Below are 16376 nucleotides of genomic sequence, written 5' to 3' on the forward strand. Positions count from 1 at the left end.
GTACCAGTCAACCGGCGCAGCAGGGCAGTAAGATCACACACAATGTGTCTCTCTTCATAGTGGATACCAGAAATAGACAATAACTTAGAGGCTAAATAGAGTGAGGAAATTAGGGAAATTAATTCCAGAGAGATGAAGTATTGGAGGAATTTAAGGACTAAAATCTGAAAAATCCACAGGAACTGAGGGCCTACCCCCTAGAGCTCTGAAAGAGATAGCTGCAGATATGGTGAATATGCAGGCTATGATTTTCCTAAATTTCTTGGACTCAGGAATGTTCCCAATAGATTGGAAGTTGGGAAACATTGCACCAGTTTTCAAGAAAGGAAGGAAAGAGAAACATTGAACTACAGGCCAGTTAGCCGAACATCAGTAGTTGGGAAAATGATGGAATCTATTATGAAGGAAGTCTTAACAATGCACTGAGAAAAGCATAGTATGATTACAACAAGTCAACTTGGTTTAACTAAAGGGAAATGCTGCTTGACAAATTAATTGAATGTTTTATGAATGTACTAGGGCAGATAAAGGGAAACCAGTGGATGTGGCATTCCTGGATTTCCAAAATGCATTTGATAAATTGCCATACCAAAAGTTATTCAGCAAAATAAGGAATCGAGAGTAATATATTAGCATGAATAAAGGTTTGATCAATGGACTAAAAACACTGTCTGGGCATAAACAGGGCTTTTTCAAGTTGGAAGACAGTGAATATTGGAGTGTCACAAGGATCAGTGCTGGAGCCTCAGCTAATAACAATCTAGATTAATGACTTAGATGAAGAGACAGAGTGTAATGTATCTATGTTTGCTGATGATAGCAAGCTAAGCAGAATGATAAGCTGTGGGGAGGACACAGAGAGGCTGCAAAGAGATATAGACAGATCAGGTAAGTGGGCAACAAGATGGCATATGGAGTTTAATATGGGGAAGCATCTGAAGTTACTCACTTCAATTGTAAGAATAAAAAAGCAGAATATTTAATAAAAAGTGAGAAACTCCAATTAAAGATAGCTAAGAAAGGGACAAAGTAGTCATGAAGCAAATAGATGGTTAAAAATAAAATTAAAAGGCTGGCAAAGGGAATGAATACCTGAGAGAGATCAGATACACAAACAAAGAATATAAATAACTGGGAGAGGAGCAGGCATATGGGCAAAGGACCAGATATTTTAAACAGAGCCTGGGAAAGTCAGCAAACAGTGCTATGCCAGCTTTAGGTTTCTAAAATTCTTCATTTTACATCCATCTTTCAAATGCATACATTTCATTGTGTTTTAGAAAGCACATCAGAATGAAAGTATATTGCAAGGTTACCATACAAATAAGAAAGATTGAACAATTGCTGCCCTGTTTGCTGCATATACATAGGAAACTGAACCAAGTGTTATGATAGCACAACACTACATCAGATTCTGGCACCAAAGGGTGTGGGGAGGAATAACACTAAAATATGCTAAATATGGCCCCAATGGAAATTGGCATTAAATAACATACAGCATCACATGGCAAATGCAGTGATTAGCTCATGATATGAAGAATTACATTTTCCAACATTGTGCCATCAGAAGATGTATGATACACCTCAATGACTTTTAGTGTTGTATTCAAGAGTCTCTGAGGTAATTGGATATTCAGTGTTGTGTAACTAAGATTTATAATCGCCACTCTCGACTCCCCCGCTATTGTTAGGTCGTAAGACTGCTTACCTGACGTACAGTACAAATGAACAGAAATGTCCTCCAATTAAATATTGAGAAGTTGCTGTTGTTTTCAGTCTCTGTTCCAAATTCTGTTCCATAGTTCCTGACTTCATCCCTCTCCTTGGCAACAGTCTGAAATTAAGCCAGTCTGTTCGCAACCTTGGTGTAACATTTGATACTAAGATGAGCTTTCGACTTCATTTTTTTGCCATCACTAAGATTGCCTATTTCCACTTTCATAACATTGCCCCAAATGAGTCTCTTTCACAGCTCATCTGTGGTTGAACCTTCACTTGTGTTCTTAATCACCTCAAGATGGGAACATTGCAACACACGCCTGGCTGATCTCCCATAATCTACTCTCCGTAAACTCGAGGCCATCCAAAACTCTACTATCCTTGCTTTAAGGAAAATGTGGGAAGTCCTGTTTCCCTATTACCCCATGCTTACTGACGTACATTGTCTCCTGTTCCAGCAATGCCTTGATTTTAAAATTCTCATCCTCATTTTTAAACCTCTCCATGGCCTCATCCCTCCCTATCTCTGTAATTGCTCCAGCCCCTCAACCCTCCAAGATATCAGTGCTCCCTATTTCTGGCCTCAAGCGAATCCCCAATTTTAATTGCTGCACCATTGATGACTATGCATCCTGTTGCCTTGGCCCCAAGCCCTCATCAATCCTCTCTGTTGCCTCGTCAAAATAACTCAATCAGGTTAGTTGAACAGCATTTTCCTTAACATATCTGTGCTGACTTTCCGTAATTAATCCAAGCTTTCTGACCACAAGATTAAATTGATTGGCCTGAAGTTGCTGGGTTTAGCCCCTTTTTTGAACAAGTAGAGTTTGCAATTCTCTAGTCTTCTGGCACCAACCCAATATACAAGGACAATTGGAAGATTATGACCTCCACAATTTCCAATTTTAATTCCCTCAGCATCCTTGGATGCATTCCATCCCATCCTAATGATTTACCAAATTTAAGTACTGCCAGTCTTTCTAATACCTCTATTAATTTTTAATGCAATTTTTACTTTAAATGTTGATGAGATCTTGGAGGAGCAACGTTTGGAGTAGTTATTGAGGTTGACAACAGAATATCACTGAATTCAAGGGATTATCATTTACAATATATAGACATTTTGGGTGGGATCTTGAGCCCGGTGTTCACTGTCTGCAGGAATGGCAGCTTAGGTTCAAAGTGAGAAGAGTTCGGAAAAGCGAGATTCGTGCCAGTGAGATCACAATTTCCAATCAGGGAAGAATCTAAATCAAATGCATCAGGATATCATCAGCAAGCATTTACGGTGGTTATTGAGCCCGCACCAAATATTTAGCTGGCCATTTATAACAAGTCTATATAGGCATGAACCTGGCACCATCACCTCCAAGTAGGATCGCAGAGGTGAGTGCTCAGGCGACCATTACTTCCCAAGCAGTCCAACATGCAAGTGTACCAGTCAGAATGCTATGGCTGCACACGTATGCAGTTCAAGGCCTGGAGTGAGGGTCACTTCTGCCCCCAGGGAAAGGAGGTTGGTGTTGGGGGGGAGGTGTGTATGTGGATTGCTCAGAGGCCTTATCTTCCCATCATTTCAGATCACCCCTTGCTCCAAGGGGATGCACTGGCTGTGAAGCAGGCTTCGTTTCCCAGTTCCTCCAGGCTGGGCTACTGTTCAAACAGTAGCTGAGTGGGTGCCCTTGCTTGTTGGAGCTGCAAGCTGGGTGGGAGATAGCCACAGCAGCGGGGCAGTGCTTGGTGCAACTGTGAGAATCTGGGGTCCTGCTTTGGGAAAGGCCAGGTTGCAAGGGCAGTGTGGGGTATCAGTGATGGAGAGCTACCTTGTCTCATGAGGCACAAAGACCCTCTCACTTAGAGGAGGCTGAATGCGGTGAAACCTACAACCCTCACTCAGCCAATGGTGCGAGGCCAGAGGGAATTACTGGAAAGGAAGTTTAAATTTACTTCTCTGCAAACTGTGATTCTCAGGTCCAGAAGTGAGAGTGCATTAATTGTTCTGATGCAAGGCTATCAAACTGTACAGGATTGAAGACCCCTAAGAATGAGGCTGCCATCGAGGGAATTGCTTGAAAAGCTAATTGCATACCTCTCAAAAATCAGCTGTGTCTTGTCAAAATTAATGTATTGCCAAAGCAACTAACAGATGAGTGTTGGCGGAGGCCAGCATGCCATTTTAATATCCAGAGCTAGATCTTGCTGCACAGTCTGGGGACAACGGTTAACCCTTTGGAACACCAAGCCTCAAAAATGTAGATACGTCTTTTAATGCAAGCCTTAGCAGTGCATAGCTTGCACTTAGGAGAACCCCCTGACAAGTTGAAGGATGAAATCTGACATCACTCCCTCTGTTCAATATCATGTTTGACACCATTTTTGAGATGCTCCATCGGGATGGAGACCTTGTTGTCATGCATCCTGTCTAATGCACTTTAGTGCAATGCAGGGTTGGGGCTTATATTGTTTAGTGGGGGGAGGGGAAAATGCAGAATGTGCAGGTCAGTTGTCATGAGACAACAGAGGCTCAACACGATTCATCCTGTTGGAGTACAGGAAAAACAATGTAGGAATGTGTTTGTACTGTTAGGGCAGGTGTTGCAAGGGAGAGCAGAAATTCACATAGGTAACAGGGCACACAGGGGTAGAAATCACAGATGCATGGACCAATGAGGGTCAGGGCTCTGTGATGACTTCTGAACACTCACGATAGTGTTCTTACTCTTTCAGTGCATGATTCATAAAAATCATGGATCCTGTTGAGTTGGCCTTTCTATTTATCGAGATTTACCAGCAGTAGAGACAGCGATGTGTAGTTGCGCATGGCCAAGACCAGTAGCCTGCAACTGTTCAGGAAGCAAGACCACACATGGAGCAGGAACGTCGGAGACAGTGGCAGCACAGAATCTACTGGCATCAATGTTCCTACCTTCAGTTCTCCGAGTTGCAGCGGACAGTGGACCATGTCTGCCACATAATGCATGAGCTGACACTGCATGGAAAGGAAGGACCCCCAAAGCCTGTGGCCCTTAAAGTTACAGCCGCTCTGAGTTTTGATGCCAGCGGTTCATCCCAGGCCAGCACAGGGGACATCTGTGGCATCTCTCAGTCTGCCATTCACAGATGGATTAGGGAGGTAACAGATGCCCTTTATGCCCGTGCTGACATGTTTATCAACTTTTACTGGGCCAGGACACCAGGGCATGGCCTTTGCCCACCCAGCAGGGACGCCTCAGGTGCAAGATGTGATAGACTTCACCCAGGTGTCTCTTAAGTCAGCATGGCAGCATGTAGCACCATTCAGCAACTGCAAGGGATTCCTCTCCCTCAATGTCCAACTTGAGGATGTTGAGGAAGGTTGTGGGTCTGATGATGCTGAGGAGGTAGAATACTGGAAAGTAGACAGGGCCAGAATTGGCTGTCAAGCAAGGGATGTCCTTACTGCCTCTTCTTTTGGGGATGAGTGGGAGCAGCAGTTGCTGATGTTTCCTGCAATGGATGTAAGGGTGGAGTAATGATGTAACATTATCTTACTGTTTGGTTGCACCATTTCAATGGCAGGAGGCTGCAGTCATTAGCCTGAATCAGCAGGAGAATGATGATGATTTGCAGTGAGGACAAAGCAAGGCTTCTCTCACACTCCACGTGCTATGTCTGACTCCTGCCTACCAGAGAGCCGCATGTGCCATGCCAATGAATGGGCACATCATGGGGCTCATCAAAACTGGAGTAATAGTCTAAGGCACTGCAGGCCCTCCAGGTTTTCACTTCCATCTGACACCTAAGGTAGGCAGGGAATTAGCATCTCAACAACCCTTTGGCCTCTCCCGCTCAGGTGATGAGATGCAAAATTGAACTGTTCAGGATGGATGGGTGATAGGGGGGTGGGGTGATTTGCTCCTCCATGAATGGATCTCAGGAAATACCAGGAGTTGGGAGTGAGGTTGCCTGCTGCAGGTCTTCTTTACTCTGTTTTCAGTCTGGGACAGACATAGCACAGCCATTCTCATACTCCACAGGAATGAAATGCAAAGTGTATATGTGGATCCACCAAGTTTGGCAGCATGGAGTGACAGGGTGGAGGCTCTGTGACTAAACAGACTGTTTTATTATTTGTCATTATATACAGTGGGGATCTCTCTCCACTAGCACCTCCTTTTACCCATGCCACTAGGTGCCTATCTCTTAATCTTCCTCACCCTCCCACTACATCTAGGTACTTCCTCAGGATCTGCAGCTTGGGCCGAGGAGGCCTGCTGGCTTTCCACCCTGTTACCTGAGATCACCTTGGCAGGCATTCGCTGGGAAGCTTGGACCTTGAGTGTCCTGACTGCTTTTGGGCAGATATATGGAGACATAGAATTACAATTTCAATTGTCCTGGATTTCCAGGTTTTGCAGTAGTGCCCTCATCAATGTGTGGGGCTGGAGGTATGTCACTCACAGGATGTGGGGACTCTGTAGGCTGGTCACCCCCAGGGGCTCCTGGGTGGAAGGCTCCAGACTAAGCACCAGGCAAACCTCATCCCTTTGGATGCTTGATGGGCCCTGTGGTCCTCCATGGAAAAACTGGGCACCTGGAGTGAGGTCCAAAAGCCCTACAGTCTACTAGTGCTGACAGTTGTGGGTTCCCACAGTGCCTGTGCCATGCAGTTGAAACCCTCAAACATAGAGGTCATGAGCTGAACCATGGTGCAGACATGTCCTGCACCAAGGCCTCCACTGCAAACACCAACTTTGCGGTATTTACCTTGGTGTGCTGAAGTGACGGCACCATTTCCTCGGACATAAGACGATGGGACTCCTCCAGTCAGCCTTGCTGCCCAAGGAGGGATGCTGTCAGCTCCTGCTGAGGCTCAAGGCTCTGCCTTTGCGGGTCCAGCAGCTCTGGGATGATCAGGCCTAGGCCAAATCATCAGGCAGGAGCCCAACAGAGTCTTTCGAGATCACTCCAACTACTGGTTCCCTGGCACATCCCTGCCTCCACCTACTGTGGATCTCTAGCTCTGAGATGCCTACCAGTGAGTGATTGCCTACTCAGTGATTACATGGAGGTATGAGTAACTGCGCTGATGTCAGGTTTGGGTGACAGCTGTGACCCCTCTTCAACAATGGTGTCCAAAAAGTGTCCCTTGGAGCTGCTCAGGTCCAGGGGCAGTAAGGATGTCTAACCTGTTGGGCTGCTTTGCCCACAAAAGAAAGGAGATGGCATTAGTGCATTTCAGGAGATAAAGGAAGCAACATTAATTATTCACTTGGGACTTGAGGAATGACAGCATGTCTCCACTTCACCATTAGCATAGGCATGCTCTTCCTCCTCCTGACCAGCTCAAGGGCTCTCTCTTCAAACAGCATGAAGGTTCTGAGCATTATTCTGGCTGCTTGCTCATCCTTGTTGGAACGTTGACATTTAAGTTGGTGATGAGATGTGGCACACATGGGTCTTGAATGGGATCTGGAGTGTGAGGAGCATAGCATTGAGTAGGTGGGAGCATGGTAATTGGGAGAGGGGAAGGAGAGCCTCCATACAGGTGTTGGCAAAGGCCAAAGTAACTGGGTGAGAGATGAAAGTGAAGGTGGGAGGCATTTCGTGGGGGCCCAGAAAATGTCTGTATGAGGCTCACTTACCCTGGCTGGGCACAAAAGATCATTCATCTCCTTGCAGCACTGCTGCCCTGTTCTCTTCTGCAGCGAGCTTGCACTCACCAGGACTGCTATGCATCCCAGGCGGGGGTGGTGACTTCGGTGGGAGATCTTCTCCTGGACCAAGGGTAGAGTGCACCCCAACTCTGCTACATTCCATCAAGTAGTCTGGTGAGGATTCCCTCTGAGAGATGCAGTGAGGGCTTCCTGGCAGCTATCCTCTGCAATAGATGTGGAACAAGTGCTGAGGATTGCTGGGGAGCCACGTATAAGCAATTCCTGAGTGATTGGAGCAATTACGTTGAGCCATAGTGAGCAAATCGGGCAGAGGCCACTGCGGTTGCAACGTAATTCTCATGGCCATAAAAACTTATTTCAATGAGGCTCAAGATTCGGTCATAAATTACACCAGAGCCGTTGGTGTGATTCACTCCATTTTTCTTGCTGGAACCAAAACTTCGCCAAATTTTGGTAGATTACCTTCATATCTAAGAGGTTAGAAAAATTGCCTGAATCTAATGTTCTCACCTGTGTTGAGTTTGGTGGTGGGGCATTTTATCAGGCAGGAGGATATTGAGTATGGACCCATCCACCACCTTCCTGCCTCCACCACGATTAAGTCTGTGGCAGGTAATCCCTTGGACATCCTTCCCTACTGTTGCCACCTGAGGCCCTTAAGTAGGCAGTCAATGCATCCTGAAGGGTCATGTCCTGCTACCACTGGTATTAACCCAGCTGCAGGCAGGGGGCTCACTGTGTGGTGAGCAGGACAAGTAAACACATGCAAGATTGCTTGCAGGTTCTGAGTGATGGTCCTTTGTTCAAAGTGCCTGATCAAAGAACCTGGCATTGAGGAGGAAGATGCGACTGACCCCTATTCCTGTTGCTAACACCCTTCCCAACTCTCCTTCTGCTTTTCCACCTCTCCCCCTGAATTGGCAGGTGAGACTGTTATATATTTGGGGTTATTGTTGTGTTGTTGCGCAATCACTTTAAGAGACTAGACACATGCATAGTCTGTGACATTATCGGCTGCTTCATGGGTTTTTGCCTCAGTCCAGGTCAAGCCTTTGTAGAGTTATCAGTTATTCAATAAACCTGCATTGTTTCAGCTAAACCCACATGCTACAACTCCATGTTCTTGTGTCCTGAGAGTGCAACACTGTTAAAGAAAATTTTAAAGAACGGTCTACATCACAGCAAATCCACACAATATTATTTTATTTTGTGCTTACAATAGCCATTGGGAGTGATCAGAAGGATATACTTAAAGTTGTTCTGTTACAGCCGTCTTTTATACAGATCTAATCAAACAAGTATATTCAATTCTGTACAGATCTAATCATATTCACCAATACAATGGATTTCCTACCTTGTTTACCCAATAGTTCTTTACAATGTTACGCCTACAATTAAATCACTTATGTGGTTTTAGCTTTCTTTCTCGAGCATTCCACTCTTTGTATGCCTTCACTTTATTCGAGCTACCCTCTCTGATCCCTATTAAGTCATCCTAACCCATATTTTCCAAGTTAACCCTTTATTTATATTCTACTTTCTCAGTACATTATAGAGGCCACTGCCACCACCATTAACAGTCCATGGACTTCTATCAGGTTGCTTACAAAAAGATCCTGAGCCATCTCTGTAAAGTGACCTGGGAAAAATTGCTTTCCTAAGGCCCCCTTTTGTACGCAGGTGTCTTTCTATTGAAACCAGAGCTATGATTGTAAACTTCGAAGCATAGATCTGTATCTCACAACTCAGTTCCATATCACTATGCAGTGCTGCTGGATTGTTAGCCATCTTGCTCTTGCAACTGTGTGTGCAAATTCAGCTGTTTCCAGTGTGGGTCTAAAAAAAACTCCTTGCAGCTCATTGTCTCTTTGGCACAGAATAAACGATGGCAGCTTGGACAAGGCACTGGAGGGCTACTGTAGAAGCATATCCTAGAATGACTCACTCTCCTTAGAAGAGGAGAACAAAAAGAAGAAATTAAAACAGAAACCCGTTGAGTGGATCCTTATTAAAATCTGGGCTGTGGTCCAACGTAGAGAGTCACAGAAAACAATGTGACTGACCTAAACAACATGATGCACTGAATGGGCTGAAATGCCTTTCCCATTCAATCCTTATATCCTGATCTGACATATGCTGCACATCCATTATGGCAGTCTGTCCTACACATATAAAACGTATGTTGTGTTAAAATATATTGCCTTGTTTGGTACATGTAATGGTGTTGCAGAAATGCATTTTGCATGAACCTTGCAATATCTGTCTTAGTATAATTGCCATGCAAATTATTGCAGAAACAGAACACTTCATACTGAGCTGATAAAACAGACTGTCACAGTTACTAAGCTACAGTTACCAGGTGTAACATTGAGAACCAAATGCTAAGTTGGTTTAAGATTCCATCCTTTTCTTTCTTTGATGTAACACCTACAGCTACACAGAGCATGCATTAATGGAGCAAATCTGAAGAAATTCATCATTCAAAGATGCGTTTGTTTTGATTAGCTTGACCTGAGAATATTATCTCATAGTCAATTTTCATTGATCTAAGGCAGAGCTGTTGGACTCTTCAAAAATGCAACTTATTTTCTTATTAGTATTTAAAACAGTCAGACTTTTAATCATGGCTTTGTAGCACTATAGTGTTTTCATAGTTAATTTGGAAAATAATTGTAAATAGTTCCATGTAGGTTTGTGCACAAATCTCAGTCACAATCAACATCAAGTTGTAACCAAATCTTTAATGCATGATTTCACTTGATTTTTGGCTCCATTTTTTGTCTGTTATTTAGTTACCTCGCACCCGCACCTCCCGACCCCATCCATTCCTGCCAAACCTTTGTTCTTTGTTTCCTGGATTGCACACATTTTTGTTGTAGGAAAGTAATTTGCTGGCAGATCAATGATCTGCCAGCGCTATTCTTACATCCTCACAAATAGTGAGACGCACCTTTTGATATTGTGTTCAATTCGCTTTCCCTCGTATCCTCAGTGGCTTAAATAGGGAATTCAGTGTACCAGCAATGACAAACTCCATCTAAAACTCAAGAGCGTACATGTGTCACAATGTTGGTTCTGAAAGAAATGGCGGAGGTGATAGTGGATGCCTTGGTGGTTATTTTCCAAACGTCGCTGGATTCCGGGGAAGTGCCGGATGATTGGAAAACGGCTAATGTTACGCCGTTGTTTAAGAAGGGTGCCAGGCAAAAGGCAGGGAATTATAGGCCGGTTAGTTTAACGTCTGTGGTAGGTAAAATGTTAGAATCTGTCATTAAGGAGGAAATTGCGAGGCATCTTGAAGGGAATTGCTTGATAGAGCAGACGCAGTACGGTTTCATTAAAGGGAAGTCGTGTCTGACAAATTTACTGGAGTTCTATGAGGATGTGTCTAGGGCGGTGGATAGAGGAGAGCCGGTGGATGTGGTCTTTCTAGATTTTCAGAAGGCGTTTGACAAAGTGCCTCACAAGAGGTTATTGCAGAAGGTCGAGGGACATGGAGTTGGGGGTAGGGTGTTAGTGTGGATAGAGGATTGGTTGTCAAATAGGAGGCAGAGAGTGGGGGTCAACGGGTGCTATTCGGATTGGCGGATGGTGACTAGTGGAGTGCCCCAGGGGTCGGTGCTGGGGCCTCAGCTTTTTACCATTTATATAGATGATCTGGAGGAGGGAACCGAGTGTAGGGTGTCGAAATTTGCTGATGACACCAAGATTGGGGGAACGGCAAATTGTGCGGAGGGTGTGGAGAGTCTGCAGAAGGATCTAGATAGGCTGGGCGAATGGGCCAGGAAATGGCAAATGGAATTTAATGTTGGCAAGTGCGAGGTGGTCCACTTTGGTAGGAAGAATGGTAGGAAGGACTATTACTTACGGGGCGAAAAACTGCAGCAGGCGACGGTGCAGAGGGACCTCGGGGTCCTTGTGCATGAGTCGCAAAAACCCAGCTTGCAGGTGCAGCAGGTGGTCAGGAAGGCGAATGGGATGCTGGCCTTCATAGCGAGGGGGATTGAATATAAAAGTAGGGAGGTCTTGCTGCAGCTGTATAGGGCATTGGTGAGGCCGTAACTGGAGTACTGTGTGCATTTTTGGGCGCCGCACCTGCGCAAAGATATTTTGGCCTTGGAGGGAGTGCAGAGGAGGTTTACTAGGCTGATACCAGAGTTGAGGGGGTTGAGCTATGAGGAGAGGCTGAATAAACTGGGCTTGTACTCGTTAGAGTTTAGAAGAATGAGGGGAGATCTCATTGAGACGTATAAGATGATGAATGGGATGGATAGGATAGAGGTGGAAAGACTCTTCCCGCTCAAAAAAGACAGTAGGACTAGGGGGCACAGCCTCAAGATAAAAGGGGGGTGGTTTAGAACGGAGTTGAGGAGGAACTTCTTCACTCAAAGGGTGGTGAATCTCTGGAATTCTCTGCCCGTTGAAGTGGTGGAGGCTGCCTCGCTAAATATTTTTAAGATGCGGGTTGATGGGTTTTTGATAGGAGAGGGGATTAAGGGTTATGGAGAGAGGGCGGGAAAGTGGAACTGAGCAGCGACAGATCAGCCATGATCTTATTGAATGGCGGGGCAGGCTCGAAGGGCTGGATGGCCTACTCCTGCTCCTATTTCTTATGTTCTTATGTTGCCCCTGAGTTGGTTTATTTTTAAGATCCTGGAGATTGTTTGGGACATGTGTTACTCAGATACAGTTTTGATATACACAAATTGTTCTGTTAGTTTCCCTGAAGCAATCATTTCCTGATCCTGAGGTAATTTTGTGCCTTTTCTTCATCTCAGAGTTTGTCTCGTCATATGTATGCAGTTTGTTCTGCCATACTGATTTTCAGTTTTAATCCTGTCTTTTATCGCCTGCAGAACATTCAAAAAAAATTGTAGGTTTGTAACGAATGCTGTTTGCTGAATATTGTAAATGAGATTGTGGTAATTACCGTACAAGACCTGGACAATGTCCAGGCTTGGGCAAGTAACATTAGCGTCACACAAATGCCAGGCAATGATCCATTGCTGAATCCCCCACTATCAATATCCTGGGAGTTACCATTGACCAGAAAGTGAACTGGACTAGCCATATATATACCATGGCTACCAAAGTAGATCAAAGGCTAGGAATCCTGTGGCAAGTAATCCACCTTCTGTCTCCCCAAAGCCTGTCCATCATCTGCCAGGCACAAATTAGGAGTCTAATGGAATATTCTCCATTTGCCTGGAAGAGTGCAGCTCCAGCAACACTCAAGAAGCTTAATACCAACCAGGACAAATCAGCTCACTTGATTGCTATCCCTTCCACAAACATTCAATCCCTCCAGCATCAACGAACAGTGATAGCCACGTGCACCATCTACAAAATGCACTGCAAGAGCTCTCCAAAGTTCCTTAGGCAGCATCTTCCAATCCCAGGACTGCCACCATTTAAAAGGATCCTCTAAGTCACTCACTATCCTGACTTGGAAATCGCTGTTCCTTCACTGTTGCTGGGTTAAAGTCCTAGATCCCCCTCCCTAACAGCACTGTGAGTGTACGTACACCTCATGGACTGCAGCAATTCAAGACAGCTTGGCTTCACCTTCCCAAGAGCAACTAGGATGGGCAATAAATGCTGGCCTAGCCAGCAAAGCTCACATCAAATAAATGAATTTTGAAAAATCAAGTGTCAGGTCTGAGAGACGCCACTTTATTTCTAACACCATTAGCTTTCCTGTATATTTAGACATGCAGCACTTGACATCCTTCAATAGAGAAGAAATGAAATTGGAGAAAGGAAATCAAAAGTGATATCTAATTTTGGAGGTAGATGAGAAAACACTGGGTGAAATAACTCCTCAGACCTGGATTCTCTTTACCATATTCCATAAGGGATATATAAACTCAATTCCCCTCCTAATAGTGCTTCAGGTACAAAGTCAGATTCCAGAGTGCCGGTAGACCTGACACTCCCATATTTATATACAGGCGCGGCTCCCCGATTGGGCAGGCCTCAATTAGGAAGCTCATACTCCATGAGGTCAACCTCAGGCTTCGTTGAAGTCATTAAACTGAGTGGGTTATACTTGGTAAAGCAAATTCTAGAATGAGCTATAATTAAAGTTTGTAAAAGAAACTGGGCAGAGAAATGAGTGGAGATGAAAGGCTACACAGCATTATAACTGAAGAATGGAGGCGAATGGAATGATTGGTTATAATGGAGCAGAGGAAAAATAGGACATCAGGCATGGCTGTGAGTTGAGGTAAAGGAAGAGAAGAGACTATAGGATGAAAATATACTTGACCTTCATTTGCCAATCTAAATTCCTGTTGTGATGTGAAAAATGCAAATACATGTCTGGACTTTACTCAGCTGGAGGAAAACAGATGAAAGGTCTTGTGGCTATAATCAAACTGAGCACTAATCTCGTGGGTACAAATCTAGAAATTCAAAGCCTTTCAAATTTGGAATTTCAGTTGTGCGTTGATGAAGATGAAAAATGACAGTATACACAAAAAGTGTAATCTCCACTGCAACTACATAAGGACCCCAATATTGTGCGGAGGGTGTGGAGAGTCTGCAGAAGGACCTAGATAGGCTGGGCGAATGGGCCAGGAAATGGCAAATGGAATTTAATGTTGGCAAGTGTGAGGTGGTCCACTTTGGTAGGAAGAATGGTAGGAAGGACTATTACTTACGTGGCGAAAAACTGCAGCAGGCGACGGTGCAGAGGGACCTCGGGGTCCTTGTGCATGAGTCGCAAAAACCCAGCCTGCAGGTGCAGCAGGTGGTCAGGAAGGCGAATGGGATGCTGGCCTTCATAGCGAGGGGGATTGAATATAAAAGTAGGGAGGTCTTGCTGCAGCTGTATAGGGCATTGGTGAGGCCGCAGCTGGAGTACTGTGTGCAGTTTTGGGCGCCGCACCTGCGCAAGGATATTTTGGCCTTGGAGGGAGTGCAGAGGAGGTTTACTAGGCTGATACCGGAGTTGAGGGGGTTGAGCTATGAGGAGAGGCTGAATAAACTAGGCTTGTACTCGTTAGAGTTTAGAAGAATGAGGGGAGATCTCATTGAGACGTATAAGATGATGAATGGGATGGATAGGATAGAGGTGGAAAGACTCTTCCCGCTCAAAAAAGACAGTAGGACTAGGGGGCACAGCCTCAAGATAAAGGGGGGGCAGTTCAGAACGGAGTTGAGGAGGAACTTCTTCACTCAAAGGGTGGTGAATCTCTGGAATTCTCTGCCCGTTGAAGTGGTGGAGGCTGCCTCGCTAAATATTTTTAAGAAGCGGGTTGATGGGTTTTTGATAAGAGAGGGGATTAAGGGTTATGGGGAGAGGGCGGGAAAGTGGAACTGAGCCACGACAGATCAGCCATGATCTTATTGAATGGCGGGGCAGGCTCGAAGGGCCAGATGGCCTACTCCTGCTCCTATTTCTTATGTTCTTATGTTCTTATGTTCTTATATATCAGGGCTCAAACTTAACAAGTCAATGATGACTCCACGTGTTCTTTCATAGAGCCCAGTATTGATCAGCCTTTTCAGTCTTCAATACCAATCACTCGTTTAAATTCATTTGTGAATGATATGTCTATTACTGGATGAAATATAGTGAATTATACTGAAAGCAGTTCCTTTACACTTTACAATTTTTAAATAGTGATTACTATAGTCAGCACATGGGAAATAGCATGGAGGGGATGAAGTAATCTTGGGAGAGATGTTCATTAACTCAGAATGATTGTTATTGTCTCATATAAGCTGGGCTAAGGAGATCGTCCAAGTAGATTTTCCCCAGTGTTTTTGTAAACACTGATTAGTCAAACAGAAGTAAGTTTAAAATACAGAGTCGGTAAAAAATAAAACCTGCATTTTTGTCATATTGCTGGAAGTAACTTATTCACTAAAGTTGATACAGCTTGTGGTATTTATTCATCATCTTTGTTTTTTTATTTGAGAGTTATAACATGCAAACAAAACATCCACTCTTTGGAAAAGTTCTCAGCCATAAGTGAATCTGTTATATATTTTGTTCATGATTATTTGAGAATTCAATTATCTTTTTTATTGCATTTACTTATTGGTCCTTCAAGTATTTTATTGGATTTCAAAAGTGTAATAATGGACACCATTGCCATCAATATTCTTGAGATAACTTTTCTATTTTTAACAATTCTGGGACCAGATGAGAGCCATTCTTAAAATTTAAGTTTAATAAAGAAATGTGCATGTGAACCTGAACAACTGATATCCTTAGTTCGACTTCCCAAAAGTATAGCTATACTTGGAGGTAGAGCAGTTCGTAGCAGCTTCAATACATTTAACCATGGAGAGGACTGTTATCAAACTGCAACCACCTCAATGTACCCTCATATTGCTGAGTTCTCAATTTCAGTCATGTTGTTCTGGGTTAGTAAACTGAAGGAGGAGATCTGAGCTGCTCTGATGCATTTTCTGACTGCCAGTCTGTAGTAAGATTGGCAGAGGCCTGGAATTAGACTATTCGTTCCCCTTTTTAGCCATAATTGGTAAATGACCCAGAGAAAAAATGACTTGTGCTTTCATATAAAAACAATATGAAATGTTGAATAAAAAAAGGTCTGAACAAATATTGTGCATCTTATTACTCACCTAACAGTGAACTTTATGAATCACAACTAAACTTCCAAATTAATGACAAACAGAGTAGATTTGAATGGGACTATAGAAGTAATAACCAACCAATCAAAAATCAAATGTATAAAACAGATCTTGATGAATGTTTGGTATTTTTCTGTACACTTCCCCAAGCTGTACATATGGTCGTCTTAATTACATTTTGGGTTGTGGTTTTCTTCAGGGTAATCTTGACTGATTTAGTTTGTAGCCTTTAAACTGCTGTATGTACTTAAAATGTTCATTCTGAATAATGAATCCAAACTACCTTTATTTACTGTGTGTCTTTATCTTTCTCTTTATGTGCTTTTTATTGGTTCGGATGTGATACAGAATACACGGTAAGTGCCCTGGGCCTTATTTTATTTTTGTTTGGTA

At 43.9% G+C, this 16376-nt stretch overlaps 1 protein-coding gene across 1 annotated transcript in view; it reads left to right on the top strand.

Annotated features, from left to right (window-relative positions):
* Positions 1-16376, top strand: part of LOC145356590 (cytoplasmic phosphatidylinositol transfer protein 1-like) — a 348840-nt gene that overhangs the window by 244805 nt on the left and 87659 nt on the right. Inside the window, exon 4 of the mRNA XM_080209373.1 lies at positions 16332-16339. Coding sequence (XP_080065499.1) covers positions 16332-16339 — 8 coding nt within the window. The remainder of the gene's footprint in view (positions 1-16331; positions 16340-16376) is intronic.

This window comes from Carcharhinus amblyrhynchos, chromosome 21 (assembly GCF_965287045.1).
Source record: "Carcharhinus amblyrhynchos chromosome 21, sCarAmb.v2.hapA, whole genome shotgun sequence".
Taxonomy (NCBI): domain Eukaryota; kingdom Metazoa; phylum Chordata; class Chondrichthyes; order Carcharhiniformes; family Carcharhinidae; genus Carcharhinus; species Carcharhinus amblyrhynchos.